Source organism: Lactuca sativa, chromosome 7 (assembly GCF_002870075.4).
Source record: "Lactuca sativa cultivar Salinas chromosome 7, Lsat_Salinas_v11, whole genome shotgun sequence".
NCBI lineage: Eukaryota > Viridiplantae > Streptophyta > Magnoliopsida > Asterales > Asteraceae > Lactuca > Lactuca sativa.
In genome coordinates, this window is record NC_056629.2 from 135726973 (window position 1) to 135752255 (window position 25283).

At 36.4% G+C, this 25283-nt stretch overlaps 1 protein-coding gene across 1 annotated transcript; it reads right to left on the minus strand.

Moving 5' to 3' along the window:
- Window positions 1–827: 827 nt before the first annotated feature.
- On the minus strand, window positions 828–2608 carry LOC111911109 (putative 12-oxophytodienoate reductase 11). The gene is made up of 4 exons (XM_023906895.3): window positions 2457–2608; window positions 2166–2306; window positions 1858–1988; window positions 828–1677 (listed from the first exon to the last, which is right to left on the minus strand). Exons 1-4 carry the CDS (start codon window positions 2549–2551, stop codon window positions 929–931), a joined length of 1116 nt encoding a protein of 371 aa, XP_023762663.1. The 5' UTR covers window positions 2552–2608; the 3' UTR covers window positions 828–928.
- Window positions 2609–25283: the final 22675 nt, after the last annotated feature.

Genomic DNA, 25283 nt, shown 5'->3' on the forward strand with positions numbered 1-25283 from the left:
TAAATTTTAAATTTTAAATTTAAAATAGAATCACATTAATGAGGAGGTCTAATAAATTTAAAATGGAAAACTAATAGATTGACAAGTGACAACACATTAATTAAAATGTCTAATATGATGACACATGACAAAAGAACTACTCTTTTATTAGTATAGAGATCTAATTTATTTGAAACATTCATAATTTTTAAATTTTTTTATTAGTGATTTCTCTCATAACTTTATACAATTTGAAAGCCATTACACACTTTAATATATATATATATATATATATATATATATATATATATATATATATATATATATATATATATATATATATATATATATATATATATATATATATATATATATATATATATATATAATTTCACGTGCAAGCCGCAAATAAAAACCATTAAGTATTATTGTTTAAAATATAATTCAATTTAATATAAGAAATATTATTTCGTATCATGTCATATTTGTTGTAATTTTAATTATATAGTTTACCATTGTGCATTAACATCAGCAATGCACCGTCGAGTTTGTGTACATTAGATGACAATGAAATGTAGTAGAATAGAGGAACTGCAGGAAATATGGATTTATTCTTTTTTCAATATAGGCAGTATATATACTTTTATTTCTTTACACAAAGAATTCTTTTTTCAATTTTTATTAAACCAATCCATATAATTCACAAGTATTTTCTACCTAAAGCATTTTTTTTTTCAACTTTTATTAATTCAATCCATATGTAACACAGTTACAAATAAATAAACTGTCAAAAGACTTCATTATAATGGAGATGGCAAGATTTTTGATTTGTTGAATTTGCATTGATGTAACAGAAAAGAATTATGTATTTTTATAGCAAAAGAAAAGGAAAAATATAATATTTTCCAAATTACATACGTCATTTTTTTCCAAATCACACATCACACGTTCACACCTCAAGAAATGCATAATCCGTATACCCGAGCTTCGGATCTTGGGTATAAAAAGTATTCCTGTCATACTTATTAAGACCCGCACCAATTTCAAACCGCTTAGGCAAATCCGGATTTGCCAAGAAAAGCCGCCCAAATGCAACCAAATCCGTCTTGCTGTCGGCGACGGCGTTGATGGCGTCGTCTCTCTTATAGCCGCCGGAGCTAATAAACGTCCCCTTGAAAGCTTTCTTCATCGGAAGAGTACTATATGGGGTATCATATAATGTATCAGCTTCCACCATCCTGGGCTCAATTACATGGAGATAAAGGATCTCATACTTGTTAAGTGCATTCGCCATGTAAAGCCCAAGAGCTTCAGGGTTAGAATCTTCGCATTCCATGTAATTCGCGAATGTGGATAGCCTTATACCAACTCTGTCGCCTCCGATCTCATTCGCCACCGCTTCTACAATTTCTAAGGCGAATCGACACCTGTTTTCTAGGGTTCCGCCGTACTCATCGGTTCTGTCATTCACTTGATCTTTCAGAAATTGCTCGATTATGTATCCATTTGCCCCATGAATCTCTACACCATCAAATCCTGCATCAATGGCGTTACGTGCGGCGAGTCTGAAATCGTTAACCAAGGCTGGGATTTCATCGGACCGTAGTTTACGAGGAGGAGACCAAGCTCCACCGGCGACTCCCGGTGTTATTCCTTTGTCGGTTGAAGATAATGGAGCTTCACCATTGGGTTGAAATTCTGGTTTTGGGAGGAGTTATTTTAGTTAACAGTTGCAACTTATCACATAAAATGGTTTTTATACAGAACATGTTTATGTATAAAAACAATAGATAGTTAGATACGTAGGATCCAAGTTGTTATCAAGCACAGTTGAAATGGGCTAAGACTTTTTTTCAAAAGAAATCAAACATAACATACCATAGTTTGAGACACGACCTACGTGCCAAATCTGACAAAAGATTATGCCACCTTTTTCATGAACAGCATTTACAATCGGTTTCCATGCCTCGACCTGATCTTTCGTCCAAATTCCAGGTGTTTCAGGATACCTTTTCATGTCATATTTGACAACATACAGTCATCCAAGTATTCAAAAACTTAAGCTTAATAAACTTATATAAAGTAATTGACACAGTATATATAAAGTCATTCAAGTATTCAAAAGCTTAAGGTTAATAAACTTATATAAAGTAATTGTACGACAACATTGCAAATTGAGTACTTACCCTTGGGCAGTGTCCGAGACCCCAGTTGCTTCGGTGATGAGGAGACCTCCTTCGGTGGCTCTTTGAGAATAATACAAAATCGCATGTGGTTGTGGGGTATTACCATATGATCTATTTCTGGTCATGGGTGCGAGTACAACCCTGTAAATTTATAATTATAAGCATTTGTAAGTCAAAAAACAGTTTGAATGTATATGTCAAAAGCTTCCTATTATTTTTCTCATGGGAAAGCAAATGATGGAATTATGAATTGTACATATATAAATCAGTGCAAGTTATAAGAGAAATTACCTGTGGGAGAGATTAATCTTGCCCATCTTGTATGGAGTGAGAAGAGGAATTGTGGATGCCATTGTTATGTGAATCTTGCTTACAAGATCTCTCATTTATATAACCCCACCTGGAATCTTTAAAATCATTTTTATTCTCTGTGCATTATTTCCGATGATAATTGCTACGTATGCGATTACATCAAAAGTCTGGCGGTCAGCCAAAAGGAATTGAATATATAATATTTTATCGCTTTTTAATAAGAAAAAGAAAAACCTATGAGTGGAAACCGAATTGGTTTTGATTGGTGAAAACAATACGAATAAATTGGTGTCGGTGGTGGTGATAAACTATAGTTTGAAGAAAATTTAACTAAATTACATGTTGTAACAAAGTATTTTACATAAGGGTAGACGGAGTGGACTTTGGATATCTCGGCATCCCACTCGACGAAGTTGGCAAACAGCCCTTCGGCTTACCGAGCTCGGCTCGGTAACTCGGCTAGCTTTCACTGAGGAGAGATGGTGTATTGGGATTAGAATGTGGACGCCGGAGATGGTCAAATGTGACGGTTTTTTCAAAAAAAAAAAAATTCAAGAAAATCCTTCATTCTTGCCTTAAATGAATACCACTATTTCCCATATTTTATCTCACTTCACAACCTTCAAATTATCACTCAAACCATTCAATTTTTTTTTGAAAAAAATGGCTTCCTCCTCCAACCCAAAAGTTAAAAAAATAATAATAATAATAATAATAAAAATACCAAATGAAACACTCAAAACCCAAACGTCTCACATTCTTCACCAACTTTCCTCCAAAATCAACGCGATCAGTCTATTTATTCTCCACCGAATCTACATTTTGGTGGTGTTTACTACCCATTTCAAGCACAAAATCAACCTCAATACCAAAATCAAACCCAATACCAAAATCAATCTTAATTCCAAAACCAACCACAATTTCAAAGACAGCACCAGTTTCAAAACCAACCACAAAGGAACTTCTCATCCCAAATGATGCATGAGTTCAGTCCATTTGATGATCTTCTCGAGTCCCTAATGAACCACCAAAACGAATTTCAAACTAAAGTGGAACCCGAAGTCGTCCCGAAAACAGAATCTGAGCCGGAAGAGAATCCACCATAACAAAAAAAAAGTGGAAGGGTGCATCCAAAGTAATGGACATCCACCAAAGATCATTACAAGAGGGGTGGACGTGGTAATGCTCTCTGATGCCTAAGTTAGTAGTTGTTGCTTGATATTACTATAAGGAGAATATACCGGAAGTGAATTCATTTTACCTATCTTCGTCGAGGTATTTAAATGTGTATAGAGGACCTTTGGTTGCTGGTGTTGTCTTGTGGTAATAAGGGTAGTACCCTTTACTAAAATAATAAAGCTTTTTCTTTAAAATGTAAAAGGCTAAAACGTCCCAAAAAGCTACTTGAATTAGCTTTTGAATTAAGAGTTTTTTTTTTTATTTTAAATAATAGTTTTTATATCTTGGTCTCGAACAAAGTTATTTTTTAATTCGGTTTTTTTTTATTAAAGTTAAAAAGGCAAAAGCTCATTGTCGAACGCACCCTAAATACAATAACTTACAACATGGGATCCCTAAAAATATGGAAACGATATGGAAAGAAAATAAGATATACATCAGGAGAAGTTTTGAAATAACAAATAAACATAAGGTTTCATTAACTCGTCATCAAGTTGAGCATGAAGATCTGAATGCCCAAGTTGCCTAGGAGAAATCGAGAAGGCTTCATTCCAAGTGCATTAGTAAAAATCTTTGTGATTGTTAGTGATACTACGTAGCTTTCCAGATAGTTGGTTGTATGGAAATATGTTTCTCCAAATGCTAATGAAAAGAAGTTACGCCTGCAAAAGAGATATATAGACACTAAGTTAAGATAATTACCGGAGGGGTGGAGGCGGTAATGCTCTCTGATGCCTAAGTTAGTAGTTGTTGCTTGATATTGCTATGAGGAGAATATACAGGAAGCGAATGCCTTTTACCTATCTTTGTCGAGGTATTTAAATGTGTATAGAGGACTTTTGGTTGCTGGTGTTGTCTTGTGGTAATAAGGGTAGTACCCTTTAATAAAATAATAAAGCTTTTTCCTTATTTCTCGGGATATCGCTTCAACACTATCAAAATATTATTTAATTATGGTACTGATCTTTTAGATGGGTGCATATGTGGATGTATCCGGTTTAGTTGATCTGAATTGGTTGATATTGCTAACTCCGGTCAGATAGATGAATCATTTTAATCGGTCTGCTATTATTTATGGGTTAATACCATACACCATCAAACCCCAACCTAATTGTTAAAGAGTATGTCTTGTCGGGCTTTAATAATTGGATTTAAACTTGATTTAATTTGTAATTGAGTACATGTGTAATCATGCGAGCAATTATTAGTTTCTCAGAGAGATACATTCCCGCCTTTTTGTCCCATATTGATATCCATCACATCGGGTTATTGTTTCTTCCCTTCATCATCCACTTTTTCTTGCCATTATTACTTTGCCTTTTCAAGAAGAAAATGTCTCAACTTCTATTCCTGTTTTTTTGGATTAAAGTGTATAAGGTCTTAACTAAATTAGTATAATCTTAGTGAATAAAAGTAAAATCCTTTTTTGGTTGCTCTTATAACCAGAAATAGCTAGAATTGATATAAGAAGATAGATAAAATGATTTCTTAATATATTATATGATTAATATACTAATTAGAAATAATTAATAATTAATTTTGAATTAATTAGAAATAATTGGAATTAATTAATTATTAGTCAGAATTAATCTGGAATTGATTTTGGATTTACTGGAATTAACTAAATGTGCAATGGTTGAGTAGTAATTGTTCAATAGTTGAACAAAAGAAGCAATTCTAGAACCTAACAAGGCATGAACGGTTTTGTGATAGCCTTTAGGGTTTTTAGAAGCCTTATGTAGCTGATAAGGGAATGATTTGAACGGGGAATTAAATCTAATATTTAATTGTTCAAATATGAATTTATTTGCAAGTTACCTAAACTATAAATAGGACCCTTTGGCATCAAAATTTTGTGGCTAATCATACCTAGAATGTGAAATACGAATTTCACTTTATTCTCTTATCTCATTTTCAAGTTCTAGTGTTCTAGGGTTTTGGGTGTGAACCGTTACAGGCATTCACACTATTAGATGTTTGCTTTCCATGGAGCATTTGAAGAACCCAAAAGTTAGTATATTTGAATATAATAAAAGATATGTATTCTAATCTAGTTGATATTCGATTATACCTAGATTAAATTAGGTTTTCATAGTATGTTGCAATAATGAGAAAATACCATAGATCCTTAGGTTGCATGTGTCCATAAAATGTTTATGTGAAATTTTTCTCTACAAATGTGTTTTAACATAACCTAGAAAACCATTAGTGATATTAGAGCCTAAGATTTTCTATTATATGTGCATTGGTAAAAAACTGATAAACTGAAAATCGAGAAACTAGTTGACTATTCGTCACCCACGCCACGCCCTTGCCTTCAACAGTTTGTCTTGAATGTTGTTTCCTTTTTTGAATTGGTAGTATAACTACTAGTTAGTTATAGTTATTTTAATTGCTTAAAATCAGAACTTTTAAACTAGGTAACTGGATAAATCCAAAATTTGAAATTAAAGGAATAAGAATTAATATTATTTAATTAAATGTTTAATTAAGATAATTTTTTAATTCATAAAAGATTTAATTTTAATTAATTAAAAGTTAAGTAAAGATAATTATTAAATCTTAAATTGTTTAACATATTATTTAATTAAAATTTAATTACGATAATTAAAGTTAAATCTTGTATTTTTAAAAGGTTTAAAAATACACCCTTATGTATATATAGGAGCTATAACACTATATATAAAACACTAAGTTAGTCAAATCAAGAGTAGACCTCATTCTCGAAGACACGCTATAAGAGAGAGATATAAGGAAACGACCTATAAAATGACCATTGAATGGATGTCCTTTTCACCTATCGCTTTTTTGTATGGTTTTGGGTTGTTAGCCGAAAGGGTTTGATAGGACACTAATACCATTAAAAGTATAATATAAAAGTAATAGAACATTCTACAAAATCTCACTCTAGTTACTTTACGAAAAATGTTAAATTGTTGCTAATCTATGAAAACACACATTATTTCTTTTTCGGTCATTAGGCAAAGTGTGTGGTTAACCGACACATTAATTTGGGACTAAAAAATTTAAATGGTGGTACATACTCGAAATTTACGATTATTGATGGAGCATGTGTGGTTAAACAACACCTCAATGTAAGATCAAACGATATCGAGGGTGTCACACGAGTTTGCATGGTTATTCACATTTTATTTGTGATCCTCAGTATCCCGATCACAAATGGAAGAGCATAACGCAAGATTAACATACCATTGATTGTTCATTAAATCTCAAAAGATTTAGGAGTTTCATCATAATTAAAACTGGTAAAGTGCTTTACCTACCTAATATAGATTTGTGATGTGATTATGAGATCCCTCTTCATATTACGAATTGGGTTACTAATTAAGGATTAAATCGACTTATTTGAACTTTCTCTCTTAATTTACATGGAAATCCTCTCCTATGTCTTCGCGCACTTTCAAAGTTCTAGTTTCTCTTTGTTCTCTGTTGGGAATAGCTCATATATTATGGGATCTTCCTTGATTTTGATATTGGGAAAGATGTCCATGATGGGCATTTCTCTAAAATCAATAATGCATCAACTTTTATTAAGTTGTTATTCTATAATCATTTGGATTTGTCAAAAAGGTCTCTTGTGTCATTGTCTCTATGCTATCAATGTTACAAAAGGATTTTTTTGTTAACATGTGAATATATGAAACAGATTTGAAATCGAGTGAAATGTTTCACCAAAAGAGAAGAAAATAATGATTTGAAAAGTGTCAAAAAGTTCCTAATTGAATTTGAATTAAAGAAAAGAGTAACGTATGTAATCAATGAGAACTACATAGAAAAACTCGAGAATCCCAATGTTGTCCCTGACGAGAATCTTTTCAATAGATATTGTGCTTGGATATTTCAATAGTTCTTATGATAATTTCGAGCTGATTTTATCATATCAATAGTATGGAGAAAACATTGACGGAATTGTTAAACCTTCTCCAAACTGTGGAAGCTGGAAATGAATTAGATTTTGTATCGAATTCCAGTTATCGCCTTTCCAAATGTTGGCAGAAAAAAGAGGAAACGTTCAAATCCTAAATGGAAAGGAACAATTTCAGCCAAAACTTCCTATTATGAGGGAATGGAATTGGTGTGCCCTCTATTCCATACAACATTGATTTAGAAGAGGAAAATTGTAATTAAGGCAATGACAAGGATCATAGGAAACAAAGTTTCCCTAAGTACTTGGAGATGGTAATGTCAAATGTTTGACTCTACATCAAGTACTTGAATAGTCAAACTCTAAATACATCTAATTCATGGATCCTTGATGCATAATGTAATAACCACATTCGGATGGCGTTGTAAGATCTTAGGAAGAAGGAAGCTAAGAATCAAGAGCTAAACTTAAACATTGGAATGGATGAGTGCCGCATGTCTCAATGATTGATGATTTTAAGCTTGTGCTTAGTAATAAAGTTAGGATACATCTAGTTATTTGCTATTATTCTTCAGAGATGTCTAGAAACAAAGTTTTCAGTTCATGCGTTGTATAAATATGAATATCAATTTAATTTGATAATAGAAAGGTAACATTCTAGTTTATAAATATGATGGTTTTAAGTTTGAAACATCTTCAAGAAACTAGTGTTCATGAAATTGTAGCTTGTGTTTCTAATAATAATAATGTTAGCCTGAATATGGATTCCTCTAGTAATTTAGATTAGTATGTTCTTGTGGCTAAATCACATTGCTGTAAAAGTAAGAATCACATCACCAAGCTCCAATTAGACTGGACATGGAATCATTCGAACTTGGGTTGGATGATATATGTGAATCTTGTTAGTTGGAAAGATGAATAAATCACCATTCATGGGGATATGTGAATAAGGTGAAGGGTTGTTGGATATTGTACACACTAATGTGTACGGACCCTTCAAAGCCACCACAAGGTATCTCAAACACTATTATGTCGTATTTTCTAATAGTTTTAGTAGACATGATTGTGTTTATATGATTAAACTTAAGTCTGACACTTTGAAAAGTTTCAAAGATTATCGAAACAAAGTAGGGAACGAATTGGGCAGGCAAATAAAGGGTTTCAGATCCGAAAGGAAAGGAGAGTGTCTTAGTATCGAGTTTTACGATCATTTTAGAAATTATGGAATGGTTTCCATAACTGGCTTCTCTAAGGATGCCATAATGTAATGGTGATGTAATGGTGTTGCTAAAAGGAGAATCGAATTATGTATAGTTCGATCTATGATGAGTCGTGTTTCGCTACCAATTACATTTTGGGATTATACAGTTGAAATGTTGAGCGTATTTTGAACTTTGTAACCAACTAAGTAGGTTTTTAAGACACCTCATGAAATGTGGAGTTTAAAATTTCCACCACATTTAGGTCTGGTGTTGTGAGGTCTGTCGTTAAATGAGAAACCAATGACCAACTTGAATCAAGATCTAAGAAGTGTTACATTGTCGAGTATTCACTAAATACTTTTGATAATTATTTTAGAGACCTATGATGTAACATCCCAACAATTTCAACAAATTTAAATTTTTCAAAACAACCCATTTACTAATAAAAGAGTTCATAAAACTATTGTTCCCAAAACATTATTTAAAATCAAAGTCTTCCAAGATCCAATCAGTCATAAAACCCTTGATGTGTACGGTCACGTATTTGCCTGGATATGGTCCTATGAAGTACCTGAAACCATAAACTAAAAACTATAAGCACGAAGCATAGTGAGTTCTCCCAAAGTACCACTACACAAACAAATCACATACACAAACACTCATGTCTGGCCCAATCAGCCTCAGGTTGGAATACCAGACATGTTTATGATGGGCCCAGTCATCCTTGGGATGGAATACCCTCGTATCATAAGCATGTTTATTCTAATCAGCCTCAGGTTGGAATACCAAACCATGTCGGGTCTAATCAACCATCGGGTTGCACTACCAATACACAATGGGTCCAGTGAACCATCAGGTTGGAATACCCCAGGCTCTATCAACCTTCGGGTCCAATCATCCTCGGGATGGAATATCCTATGTTGGAATGCCAATATACAACAAGTCCATTCAACCATCAGGCTGGAATACCCTCGGGCCCAATCAACCATCGGGTTGGAATGCCCATGGTCTATTGGCCCACACACATAGCAGTAAAGCCTCAACCACCCACCAAAATATTTGCACCTATAACAAATAAACATATAACCACTCAACAAACAATCAAGCAGATCTACAGATCATTAAGCATATCATCATCCTATATACCAGGATACCGATCTAACAGATCACTACAACACGATAGCATACTATCACATAACAGGATATCTAATCCAATGGGTCGGCCTTGGTGCCTTCGACTCGAAAGTAAAGTGAGGAAAAACTCACCTCTCGATCAGATCAATAGCTAATGTGGTCCTGGATCCGAATCTCGGATCTAACCAACACATATACATCAAAAAGACCAATTCTCAAACACCATCCAAAATACCCAAAATACTCCTAATGGCCCAAGGCCCAAAAATCGATCTACTGGGATTCCGAGAGAACGCCTGGCATTTTGCTCTATGACGTCGGGCGTCCGCATGCAAGCGGATAACGTTTGCTCGTTGTCCACCAATTTCTTAACTAATGTCTTAATGGCTTAAGATCTCATGTCCAAACTTTAGATCCAATCATAATGGAACGTCTAAAGCCATAAAGTTGCAAACTTTATGGCCATGCATGGTTACAATGAGCCCAAAAGCTAAAACTCCAACTTCTTAACCCATTAAGACACCTCAAAACTTGCATGGATGATTATGGAGACCCAAGATTAAATTTTTATGATTCTAGGCTCACTATTATGCTTGAAAGGACAGTCCAAACTTCTGGAGCATTCCAAACTCACAAAGATCAAGTCTTTAGGACCAAAAAGAACATAAACTAACTTTTAATCAAGATCTAACAAATGAGACATCAAGATCTGAACTTTATACCTCAAAATGATACTCCAAGATGCCAGGAGTCCAGATCCACAAGTTAAAGAGCAACCATAATACTCCAAAGATCTTCCTTCTCTTATCAAGAACACTAAATGATACCAAAAGATGAAACAAGGCTTCAAACTCTCATACACACTTAGGGTTTTCGAAATGAGGATGGAGGTTGGAGTGGTGAAGGGTTTTGAGGCCATAATGTTCTTTAAATATGGTGCAAACCATAAAAATTAGGGTTTGGTCTCTGTGTGCGAACGCCTGGCGTCCATCATAGAATGCCTAGCATTTGAACGTCGAGCGTTCTATGCCAAACGCCTGGCATTTGGACCAAAGAGACAACTTCACCAACATGCCATAATGGCCCTTGCACTTTTTCATTTGCTTAGGGACCAATATGCAATAAATCTCAATATACGGGTCAACAATGAAAGTGCCTCGAAACCAGATGTTATAATTCTCCCTCACTTGACTTAGATTTCGTCCTCGAAATCTGTTGTTGTAACTAATTGTAATGCCTGTGTTTCTGGATAAGCATTAATAATATGATGTATTAGTTAGGGTCATCAATTGTAACCTATTTTGAAGTAACGAAGAATAATTATTTGAGTATTATGTGATTTATGTGCAACATATGTGCTTATAATGATATAATAAAATAATAATAAAAATATGCGTCAAAAATAGAATGAAAATTAGACCCAATATCTTTGAATAAAGTTGAATTAGTCGTGACAAGGATTCCGGAGATATAAAGAATGCTGAAATCCGACTTATAAGGAAGAAGTTATGACCCGTCTAAATTTTGCAACTAAACTAACATGACGCAGTGATTTTTTTTATATACTACTTTAGCCTTAGAGATCTAAACGAAAGTCGTAGTATACATTAAACCTAGAGCATGCATATAGAGAACGCCCAAATCTGACTTCGTTTGAGAAAATTATGATTTTTCAAATATTCAGCATAGCAGTACACAGCCTGGAAATCGAATTTTAGATCGATCGATTATTGGCTGACACGACCTAAATGAGAATTGAAGATCTCATTAATAGGAGCTCACCGATATAAAGACAGTCGAAAACAGACGTCGGATGACAAAGTTATGATTTTTTTAACGGACTTTAACTGTCTAAGTCTGTTAAAACATAACTTTAAAAATAATGTCAAAATTAGCCGACGAAGTCTATACAAAAGTTGTAGATCCCGTCGATACCTACGCGTGGATATAAAGAACGTAAAAAACGGAGCTCATATGCAAAAGTTATGAAAATTTAAAGATAATTAATTTTTGGGTTAAGCTTCGCAAGTAACACATGGCAAGATTTGGGCCGCACCTTCTTCCCCATGGCTTGGAACGAGATGGCGAAACGTAGCATGTATACGCCCAACGTAGCATGCATATGACTAGCATACAACAGTACGCCCCACGCTGTAACATCCCAGAAATTCATGACCAAAAATTTCGTTTTTAATATAACTAAAAACACATTTGTAACTTGGTTCACACATTGAAAATCATTTCAAATAAAACTTTTATCAGAATTCATTCCCAAAAATCACAAATTGCGGAAAATATAGGTGTATGTGCTGCAATCATCCTGAGCTCCTTTATTTGAAATTTGGAGGTACCTGAAACCAAAACTGAAAACTGTAAGCATTAAGCTTAGTGAGTTCCCCAAATACCACACACCATACATATCAAAATACTGTCTAGCATATCTGGGTGCTGGCCTACCCCTTCGGTCTCTTTCAACCGGATACTATTTAGCATATAAGCACATAAATCACATATTGTCATACATAACCATGATCCATACATATATCATAATCAATAAAGATGCTATGTGCCAAACATAGTCTTGCTATTATGCCACGGGCCGCCACGTGGTCTTTCTCGCCATGCCGGGGGCCACCCCCTTGGTCTTACAAACAAGTTCCAAGAGCCAGATCCTGGTCTTCCATGCAAGCATCAAAAAGACAACTAGCATACATACTACTCTACTTAGCCAATTAGCATATAGTGTGCCAGGAGCCACCTCCTGGTCTTTCATACATAATGCCTAGGGCTAACCCCCGGGTCTTCCTACCATACATAATAGCATACAGTGTGCCAGTAGCCGTCTCCTGGTCTTTCATACATAATGCCTAGGGCTAACCCCCGAGTCTTCCTTCCATGCATCAACCAAATGGGCGGACATTGGTGCCTTCGACCCATGCAAACAGTGAGGAGACTCACCTCACACTGTTGAAGTCTCGCGGATAAAGTTTTGGCTACTGGCTGACAGATCCCCAAACTGTCAACATCAAAACAACACCTAATTAATAATTGGGTTCTAATACATAACTATAAGTACACACTTAGGGTAAAAGGACCATTTTACCTCTAACCTAGCTGGTCCAAGACCAAGGCCCAAACTCACACTTTGAAGGCCCCAAAAGCCAAATAATCAACCAAGGCCCAATTATGGCCCATCTATGGCTCAATTTTCCAAATTAGGCCCAAGACTTTCCAATGGGCCTTATCCTAAAGCACAATACTTTCCTTAGTCCATAAACTTGTTCCTAATTGGCCCACAACAACTTAGTCCAAGAAATGGCCTAACAAGAACCCAAACCTAATTAGGGTTTTTCACATAAAATGATAATTAGGGTTAAGTGGTCTTACTTAACCCATTAAGTCCATCACTCCACTAGACCAAACATACAATGGGATCGGCATAAGCCAGAACTTCAATCCACTGGTCCAAACGCAGGTCCCGACAATCCAAAATTAACATCTCCAAAATTAGGGTTTTCTAAACCCTAATTAGGGTTTCTAACCCAAGCACATGCTAATTACTCAAACGGTTAGACTTTTAGATCAATTAGGGTTTCATTAGGTCAACTAGGGTTTCATTAGGCCGGGCACCACCCACTACCACCTCGGGTAGTGGTGGTCAATGGTGGATTACAACGACAGCCACCACCTCATGGTGGTGGTTATGATTCTAGACTAAAACATGTCCAAGCATCTCAAATAGCAATCCATTCACACACAAGTGCACACCGTCACCCAACACGGCGGCTGGTGGTGGCAGAAGGTGGCAACACGGTGGCAGCCACCACCTTACGGTGGTTGTGGTGGGTTTTTCGGCCAAAAATCGCACGTACAAAATCATACCCATAAAGACCCATAAAATAAACTCTCACACACTCAAAAACACACACACATAACCATCCCTCAAAGTAGCTGATGGCGGCAGAAAAGAAAAAGGTGGTGGCAGCCACCATGGTTGGCATCCATGGAGTTTTTCCATGCTTTCCAGTCAATGAGCACAGGCACACACATATCCAAGCACCACCGCGACACACCTTCACGTGAACACACACACACACACACACACACTACAGGTCCCTCCTCACAGTGGTGAATCTCGATCGGAACAACTGAAAGGCGGGTTGTACGAGCGGTGGCGGCGACTAATTGTTGCGGAACGAGGTCAGAAGCGAAGGGGTGGCCGGACAGCAACGATAACTGTCGTGCGTGGTTGAGGTTGGCGATAGAAAAGAAAAGAAGAAGAAGGATGGAAGTGTGGTGGCAGCGGACACTCCTGGCTATCACGTCATCGACTTACTTTGGTCGGAGGGGCAGATGCGACGTTCAGCGGTGGCAGCAACGATGGAGTTGGCGGCAGAAGGTGGCAACACGTTGGCAGCCACCACCTTACGGTGGTGGTGGTGGGTTTTCCGGCCAAAAATCACACATACAAAATCATACCCATAAAGACCCATAAAATAAACTCTCACACACTCAAAAACACACACACACACAGTCATCCCTCACAGTAGCTGGTGGCGGCAGAAAAGAAAAAGGTGGCGGCAGCCACCATGTTTGGCAGCCATGGAGTTTTTCCATGCTTTCCGGTCAATGAGCACACGCACACACATATCCAAGCACCACCGCGACACACCTTCACGTGAACACACACACACACACACTACATGTCCCTCCTCATGGTGGTGAATCTCGACCGGAACAACTGAAAGGTGGGTTGTACGAGCGGCGGCGGCGACTAATTGTTGCGGAACGAGGTCAGAAGAGAAGGGGTGGCCGGACAGCAACGATAACTTCCGTGCGTGGTTGAGGTTGGCGATAGAAAATAAAAGAAGAAGAAGGATGGAAGTGTGGTGGCAGCGAACACCCCTGGCTATCACGTCATCGACTTACTTTCGTCGGTGGGGCAGCTGCGACGTTCAGCGGTGGCAGCAATGGTGGAGTTGGCGGTGTCAGAAATGGTAGAGGTGAGGATGGAGGATGAAGAGACAATTAAGGTTAGGGTTTGGTGAAGGTGATGGGTTCAATACCCGCTCATATGCACTCTTTGCTCGTAAAACACTTTCAGCCCCTCCATGACAATTCTTCTCAACTTAAGTACATAATTTACCATTCAGCCCTCAACATTCCAAAATCCCTTCAATTTAAGTCCAATATTTTAACAAACACCCCCTGACTTTTGAAAATCTTTACAAAATAAATCCCAGAATTACACTTTAACCCCCGAAAATCCAAATTATATCATTTGGCTCCCCGAAACCAACACCCCGCTATTATGGATTTTAGGGCTACTTTTCATTTATTAGTTTTATCTATTTATTTAATAAACGAGATGTTACATGCGTACAGCTCGAGTATGCTCCATGTACGTGAGATTTCTAGCCTATAAATAGGAAGCGTTTTTCACTCATTTCTCCACACCTTCTCAACCATTTCTCTCAAACACCCCGAAACCCTCTTAGCCTTTCCCTAGCACCTCCTAGGAGTTAGTAGCGAGTCCCAGAGCGCCAAAAGGTTTCAAAAAGAAGAGCTTTCGACTTAAAAGTTTTTCCCGCACAGAGCCCGACTCCTCGCTAAACTCCCTTGTAAGTGAGTTATGCTTACCATACTTTAAATATAACTTATGTTTAAGTTCATTATCATTATTATGAACCTATAAAAAAGACTTGTCAGTGATTTAAAGTCATTATACTGGTTGATCTACTTACGGTGATGATGTCTATGATATGATTTAGTGAGGTGGTTAAAGTGGGATTTCCAAACAGTATACTTTGTATACCAAATGGACACTGCCTCCATTATGATCCTACCTGGTTGTTCCTTACTTGATAGATCATGAAAGTACACTTTGTGTTAATGATAAATCTAGACTAATAATTAGTCGCAATAAATATTAGACTAAAACTTAGTGATAATAATACTAGGTTTCGTCAAAGGAAAAGACAATTGTTAGAAGCGAAACGATGCCCGAATTTCGAGTCGTCACTTTAACAAGTGAGTGCATAGTTACTTTCATCTTACACATAGATATGAAGTATTAATATAGATTACTTGCTATATGCGCCTATTATTTGTGTTCCTAATAGCTATGCTAGATGAACGATTTATACATGTTTTAGTCGATTTAAATTATATATGTATTTTATACCTATAATTATGTTAGGTAAAGATGGGTAGATGATATAGATGGTGAAAGATGAAATAAATGATGAGAGGCCTTGATGTTAAAGTTGGTCCAGTCATCTAGCGGAGTAGAGATGACGACTACAGACTATTCTAGACAGTCCAGTGGAACACTAGCAAGCTCGCAACCTGTAGGTGTTTGTGAACAACATGCTTACCAGGTGCACTCCATCCCCCCTCGTGGTTGCCTTACTGGCATATATTGTTGAGGAATCCCTTAAGCATTATTGTCAATCCCGAAGATAATCCTTGGGCTAGGTCCCTTAAATTAGATACTTTAGGGACAGAAAGTGAGGATAACATGAACGGGTAATCGGGTTGAATGATTTGACAAAGAGATGAGATAATTATGGATTATAGGCCGGTAGAATAATAGATGTTGCAAGGCCTATGTTATTTTCTATTTATGCTTATGTATTGTATTCACGATGACATCCCAATGTTTTTAATATAATTAAAATACCTTTCTTCGAAAATGCTTTGATAATATCTTTATCATATTTTTTGAAACAAATTATATAGTATTATTCTTCAAAAGGATGCTCTTATTATTTAAATAAAGCATAAACAAATCGGTCTTTTCTGATCGTGAAATTGGGGATGTCACAGTTGGTATCAGAGCATTAGTTTAAGCGAACTAGGAAATTGTAAGATTTCTAAACTTAAACTTAGAATGCTAAGCGATGATTGTGAGATGAGTGTCTGCTATATTTTAGACATGAGCACTAGCTTATTTTAGGAAAGTTGCCTAAATTGTTTTTATGTGCTAAGTGATTTATGTATAGCTATAAAATGCCTCATGATGCAATTATTTGATCGGATCTATGGTCTATTTCCGACCGGATCTGGAAACTTTATGTGTTCAAATTTCTAAACGAGTAATTACGATATTAGAACTGGCATGTAAATTTCCGGAGAGACAAGGAGGATTTAAATGTCTATCGTAAATAAAGATGTTAATTCACCTACTTAGGTGTATAGATCGATATGATGAGAACTTGTAGCGGATTAGGAAACGCTAATGGAAACCTATGCATGGTTTGGTTGTGTTCCTAGTCAGAGAACTAGGGGTAGGTACAAAAAATGGATGATCATCAGTCTTGGGGTATGGTTTATGTAGTGACCCAATTCTGATGACATGTGCAGAATAGTAAAGATCAAGTGAATCAAACAATCATGAAGAACACAAAGAGTAAGTAACACCGTTTAAGCTCCATTAGAATTGAAAGAATTTACAAAGTGGGTCTTGTAATGGTTTCTCACTCTAAATTAAATCGCACACCAAATGGGTTCCACAATGGTTCTTACATATACAGGAGTCACTCACTTCCTATTTATAGGAAAGACTCAATCCATTACATATCACAAGTGGATAAGCCACATCCAAGGAGAAATTTGCACCCTAACATTCTCCCCCTAAAATTTAGGATTGGATGTCCCGAATTCAATTTCCAAATGAGCTTCAAGCAATCAAGACCTAACTCCCCCTCGAAGTAACACCGATCTTCAAATCCGTTTTGAAAAGGAATATCCGAGAAGCGTCGAATACCTATTTCTACATTCTCCCATTTTTTTATAATCAACAAATGATTATAAAACCCATAAAGGATGAGAAACGCTCGAGGAATAAATGTGACGAAACTCTCCCTAGATGTGTGACAAAAATGCAACCATGGAAATCTTGCACCAAAAACAATCACAAAAAGCCGAGAAAATTTTCCAAAATTTGTGAAAATTTCGACTTTTGGGTTTGAATTGCAAGAATTTCGAAAACTAGGTAAAAACTGTATATGACTCAAATTCTGCAGGGACTTGTTGCGACAAATTAGCTTCAAATGCGAAACTTTATCCCAAATGTGAAACTGGGCGTAAAGTGTCAATCCATATCAACTGTAAGGACTTAATCTGAAAATTCTTCCCACTTCATAGAATTTTATCCCCAAGTCGAAACTGGGCATAAACTGTCAAATCTCTTAAACTTCAGGGATTCGAATCGAAACAGCTTCATTCATCACAGAAAATTACCCCAATTCGAAATTGGGTAGAAACTGCCAAAATGTTGAAATATTAGGGACTCGAATGCGAAATGGTATGGTGTTCTTCCCCAAATCGTTTCCAGTACATAAACGAACTGCAATATCATGAGTTGAATTCGACACTTCAAAGAAATACGTTGGACTTTGAGGTTTTTGATGCTTCATCGACTCAAATGAATCAAACCAGGTACATCAACATCAGTTCGATTTGAACACAGCAGAAATTCGATTTTGACTTTATTGTATTTAATTGACTCCATTTATCTTTACTGTAGACTCTCGAATCAAAAGAAGATACAACACCAAGCATGTGCTTTTGATTCGAAATGCTTTCCATGTCGACTCAAATTTTATCATTTGATTCTTAACCCATCTTCAATTTCGACTCCAAGCAATGTGTTTTCGACTACGAACACCAAAATACATTCCTGATTTGAATGGCATCATCAGTCAAAACTCAATACTCAACTCAAACGAAGTAATACCCATCAAAATCAACTCAATCAATCCTTCAATTTGAAATACAGCCTTCCCATTCAAAATTAAATCTTCATTATCAATCCTTCGCCTTCGATTTCCATTACATACATCTATCCAGACTACAATTCAAAATAAACCATGCAAATATTCTTCAATTTAAAAATGGGTAAATGGCACAAAAAACACTATTTTTATACAGAAATTCGATTTTGACACCGTGTTATTTTTTGTGTCAATTTTGACACTGTGTTTTCCAATTTGTTACAATTCTGACCACTTGACCGGTTAACCAGGTTACATGCTGACGTGGCATGATGACGTGTCAGTTTTGATGACGTGGCATACTAACATGGTATGCTGACGTGTCAAAATTGATTTTTTTTCCACAAAAAACACTAAGTTTTAACTTTTTTTTTATTTTAACACTAAGTTTAATTTTTTATTTCAATTTTGACACTATGTTTTTTTTGTTCCAATCGAACATCATTTATCAAATTTTGTTCAATTTTGTCTATTTTCCATTTGAAACCGTATAAATATATTTTTTTTATTACATTTTAAGCCGTATAAACATATTTTTTTCGTTTAAAAACCACATTTTTATTTAAATACAAGGTATTTATTTTCTTACATTCAAAGCATTAATTATATCATGAGAATCAAACTAACCATAAGCTTCTAATAAGATGTAAAAATTTGATGGGTTGCAAACTTGATATCCAAATTTTGATCAACTACACGCCTATAAACCTCCAAACACATTTTAAAGTTGCATATTAATATAAAATACAATTTTTATATAGTTAATACATATTTATACATAAAAATATGGTTTGAGTGTAAAAAAATGTATTTATACAAAACTATGGTTTTTAAATGAAAAGAAAAAACATATTTATACGGTTTAAATGTATTAAAAAAATATTTATACGGTTTCAAATAGAAAATTGTCAACATTGAACAAAATTGGAGAAAATGATGTTTGATTTGGAACAAAAAAACATAGTGTCAAAGTTGAAAGAAAAAATTAAACGTAGTGTCAAAATCGAAAAAAATGAAAACTTAGTGTTTTTTGTGAGAAAAAAAATTCAATTTTGACACGTCAGCATATCATGTCAGCATGCCACGTCATCAAAACTGACACGTCAGCATACAACCTGGTTAACCGGTCAAGTGGTCAGAATTGTAACAAATTAGAAAACACAGTGTCAAAATTGACACAAAAAAAAACACGGTGTCAAAATCAAATTTTTGTGTAAAAAAAGTGTTTTTTGTGTCATTTACCCTTTAAAAATCTCGATTCGAAGATCTGAACTTCGATTTATAGCTTCTCAACCTACTTTACAATGTCAAAGCATCTCCAGCTCATTCGACTCGAAATCAAAGACCTTCATTCTCCATATGATCGTCGATGAACAATTGAAAATCCCAACATCTGATTTTGACCAGAACATTCACATTCAATTTCGATTCCAGATTTATAAGAACCTAATTTTGACTTTTGTTTTGACTTTTTGATTTCAACTGTTGTCGAACACAATAATCAACTTTTTCTGAACAATTTCAGATCAAACGCATGGATTCAGTTGTTCTTCATTTATTCATCATGTTCTCGAGTGCTCTTCAACCATCATGCAAACATTCAATTTATTCGATTTCTAAAAATTGGTATCTGATTATGAATCTAAAACAGAATATGATATTATGAATAGAAAACCTAGATCGATCTGCGATATTAGTGATTAAATTGAGTCGATATTGATGATCTAAAACCAAACTTGATCAATCAATACAATAATAGATGGAGAAAACAAGTTTGTTTGATGAATCTTAGATCAATAATGTCTAAACGGAAAAAAAAAACATGAAGTTATAAGTCAATGATTAAAGACCTGATCAATTGGACTTCAAAAATGAATCAATGAACAGTAATGGATTATGCCTTAAGTTTAGAATGAATAGTATTGGATAGATTGTCTTGGATCAAAAATATGAACAATAACAAGATTAATTGATTGGGCTAAAGTTTTGGATTGATGAACAGTGAAAATTGAGAATGTGATTTTGATTTTGGACTTGATCTTAAAAGAAATATATTGGATCATAACAATGAGGTTGAAACAAATTTGATCTAATGAATCAAAACAATCAAAAATCAATAACGAAAGCACGAACTGAAAATATGATTGAATTCGAATTTCGAGAAAACCTGGATGTAACATCCGATTATCAGGTATTATCATTTCAACCTCTTAACTTTATCAAAGTTGCATAATTGGTCCCTTCTAGATAAACTTCGCACTTTGGTTGTACATTGGGCGTACCTGAGGGTAAGCGCAGCGTACTCATGTAATGCGGGATCGCGAATGTCCTGCTAGTAGGCTGGGCGTACATGTGGTACGTCGGGCATACTAGCCCAGTCACTAAACTCTAATTTTAAGAGTTTCTCCCTATTTAAACAACCTTATACCTCCCTTGGACTATCCTTATCTACCACCATTCCATCCTCAAAACCTAATCTCGACTCGAAGCTTATTAGTGAGAGTTTGGGAGCTTATTAAGTGATTTTGGTGCATGTTGTGGAAGAATAAGGCTAGAGAATAAGGAGTTGTTGTTTGCAAGCTTGAAGTTCCAGAAACCACTCCTCATTGTGTAACCTTTTCAGCAGAGTCTAGTTCTAGCAGTTCAAGTGTAAGATTTACTTCTCGTCGGTATCAGGTGAGTCTCCTCACTTATTCTTACATGTGTGGTAGAATAGTTGTATTTGTGATGATCAGTTGGGTCTAACTGCTATTTTTTATTGTGATGTTTATGTGTGATTGAGACTCCGGATAGTCTCTAGGGTTGTTGATAACCCATAGGGTGTGTTGTTGCCCACTGAGACTGTTGATAGTCCTTAGGGTAGCTTATAACTCATAGATGTGTATTTATGTGTGATGTATGTGGTATCTTGTTGAACTCACTAAGCTTTGTGCTTACGATTGTTGATTTATGTGTTTTAAGTACTTCAGAGGGACGCGGGAAGGAGAAGGTTTGATTATACACTCGCTGGGAGATTTGTTACTCGGACAGTTTGAGATACTATGATATTTTATGATGATGTTTATTTTAGACACTTATGTTTTTGGATGAATTGGTTTGTGCAACTTTATTTTGGGAAATCAAAAATGAAAATTTTGGTTTAAAATTTGAGGTGTTACAATTTGGTATCAGACCCCTGGTTTGATGGATTTGGATGGATCTCAAGGCGATTCCAAACTCAAACTAAGGATTTGAAAATTTTTATAAAAACTTAACAGAGAAATGAAGATTTTTACAGGAGAAAAACCCAGTAAATCAGTGTGTACAATCAACCAGAGATCCAGCGCTAGTTTCCCAAAATACCTCAATTTATAATATGAGTAGTGTAGATCTGATATTTGATGAGTTGATAAAATTGCATGGTAGCCAGTGATAGGATGAGGAATCCTACATGAATGGTGTGATAGTGTTGCCTGATTGTGACGCCTTTAGCTTAGGAGTTCATTCTTATGAGATTGAAACTTTAATTGTTGTTTGCTTAGTGTATGTAATATAATTGTACATAGTTAGGATTTTATAGCCTTAGAATGTCTGATTTAGCCTTTCTTCCTGTTCCTTGTTTAGTTGAGGATTTGAGGTATAATCATTTATTTGAATGTCTATCGAGTCTCGTATTGTGTATAATTGGCTTGTGCGAAGCAAATGTCAAGGACAACAGAGATCTTGTGAGGTGGAGCAGTGCTGGGGAGCAGTCTAGAATTAGTGTCTAGGTGCTTAGTCGTGGTTCTAAGGAACCAGTAAGGCAAGTCTATAGTTGATATGAGGAGATAGAGTCCTTGTGACTTAGGGTGTTGAGAGGACGACTTGAGACAAATACGGGTTGGTATGGAAGGTAGTATTGGGCCTGTACTATTGGAAGCACTGGATCCGTATGCGGCTCAAGAAGGAACCTTAAGGAACTAACAAACATGTAGGAGTGTGTGGGTGTCAGTGTATGTGCTTTAGCCTGATTTCTGATGGTTTTCTTTTGTGTTTCAGTATGGTGGTTACCCGAGGTTCAGGCTCCAGTGAACCCAAGAGGTTGAGTTCCAATGATGATTAGATCCGTAGGATTGTTGCTGCTGAGGTGGCCGCAACAATCAGAGGGGCTATTCCATAGATGTTTGGGTATATCAAAAATATGCTGATAAAGTCTTTTGATGAACGCTATGTCACCGTCACTAAGGTTGCTGCTGCCGCAGCCACTGCAATTGTTGCTGTTGCGAGACCGCAGGGGGGATTCATTGTGGTACCAAGAGTTCAACAACACGAAGCCACCTAATTTTAATGGGACCAAGGATCCGATTGCTACTATGAGATGGATCTCTGATGTCGAGGGATGTTTTTACACTTGCTCCTTTCCGGAGAATCTAAGGGTTTGTTGTATACTGAACCTTCTTCGCTTGGGAGCGAAGGATTAGTGGAAGTTTGTGACAGACGATTATACTATTGCAGAGCATTATGTGATGACTTGGGAGAGGTTTATTGAGATGTTCAGGGATGAGTTTGTACCCATGGTTAAGTGGGAAAGATTGTCCCAGGACTTCCTATCTTTTAAATAGAAGAAATAGATGGTGATTGAGATCACTAGGATGTTTCATGAGAGGGCCTTGTTTTACCCTGAGCACGTGTCCACGAAGCAGGCACACACAAGTTGGTATTTGAGCATTCTGAGGAGGGATATCCGTGAGTTTTTGGCGAACACTACATATCGAACATTGGCTAAGTTACAGACCGATTCCACAAGGAGAGAGATTGAGTTGGAGACCAAGGTGAGAGATAGGAGGCCAGTACAGTCGCAGCCAACGACTAAGCGGCCCAAGCCCGCTGATCTTGGGGAGGTGAAGGAGGATATGATTTCTATTAAAGGAGCTGATAAAAAGCTAATAAAAAGACAAGCTTGGGAAAGAAAATCAGAAGGTGAATTCTGAAAAAAGAAGTGTAACATCCTGTTATAGATCGTTTGTGGTTTAAGGCTCGTGGGCCATATCCCGAGCATAAGAAGGTTTTGAGGCTTTAAAGGAGAGGTTTAGGACCTTTTTGGATATGGATAAGGTAGGTTGGGTGATAAAAGGGTTTGGGCTATTCTTTAGAGCCCAAGAGTATCGGTAAAGGCGTTGGCTCGGTCTTTTATAAAATTTGGGTTTTTGTTCATGGAGTTTTAAGGTTTTGATGAATTGCTAGAAGTTTAGGGCTTCTCGTCACCTTTTCGCTTATATAAGGTTTGTTGGAAACATACTTATAACGAGGAAGTTATGATAGTTTGAAGGACGGTAAGTTTAGTCCTAATTGAGAAATGGGTGGCAATTGGGTACGCGAGGTGTACACTTGTGTACGCGCAGCGTACTCATGCGCATTGCATGATCGCGGAGGCCACCTAGTATGTTGAGCGTACTAGAGCCAGAAAGAAACCCTAATATTTTGAGGTGGCCCTATTTAAGGAACATGATGGCCTCATTTTCAGCCACAATTTCCATTCTCCAAGCCCTCTCAAACCCTAATCTTGTTTCCCCTAGCTTGTGTGAGTATGGAGGTTCATTTGAGTGTTCTTGGTGAAGCTCTTGGTGAAGAAGGAGCCTTGAAAGAGGATAGCTTGTGCTTCTAGCTTTTGGATATGAGTTCTACTCTTGTTGGTACATCTTCAAGAGGTATCACGTTTGAAACTTACTCATGGTTGTGATAGTTTTGGTTTTGGGTCCATTTTTAGGGTTTTATGTCCCAAGATTGGAGCTTTTCTGAGTTTGGTGAACTCCAGAGCAAATCTCCTGCCCTTTTAAGTGTATTGGGTTACCTTGATTCATAAAAATGAGAACTTGGTTGTCTAGACCTCTTCATGCATGGGTTAGGATGATTTAAGAGAGTCTTAATGGTTATTTTTGGAAATTGGGTCCCATTAAGACATGCAAACTGATAAAGTCGCCAACTTTATCAGTTAGGAGCTTGTAATGAAGCTTCCCTAAGGATTAGATGCTTTGGGCTAAAGTGGTTAAGTTGAAAATAGAGTTTTTGGAAAATAAGCCATTAGTGGGCATTTTGTGGACCTCTTGGTAGGTCCTTGGTGGGCCCATTGGGTTTGGGTTATTGTGAGCCTGTTTGGGAGGGGCCATCCTTGGGCCTTAGTGTTTGGGTGTAGCCTTGCATAGTTTTTGATTATGGTGTTGGGTTTTTTTGGCTCAGTTCAGGAGCCAATGTATGGCAGCAGCGACAGTTTAGGATTTCTTGTGTAGCGGTTGAGGTGAGTCTTCTCACTAAACTTTCATGTGTGGTAATGCATGAGTGACCGGAGGGTCTTATTTGTGTTATTGACCGGTGGGTCTTATTTATGTTGTTAACCGAAGGGTCTTATTTATATTATTGACCCGAGGGTCTTATTTGTATTACTGACCGGAGGGTCTTATGTGCTTTATGTGTTATTATGCATTCTGTCTTTGTGACTTATGTTGTTATATTATTCTATATATATGTTGAGCCATGAGAGGCTGGAGGGTCTTCACTGAGACACATGACTAGAAGGTCCTTATCGAGATATAGCCATGAGAGGCTTATTATTTGTGTATGTGGTGTTTTGGGGAACTCACTAAACTTTATGCTTACCGTGTCGATTTAAATG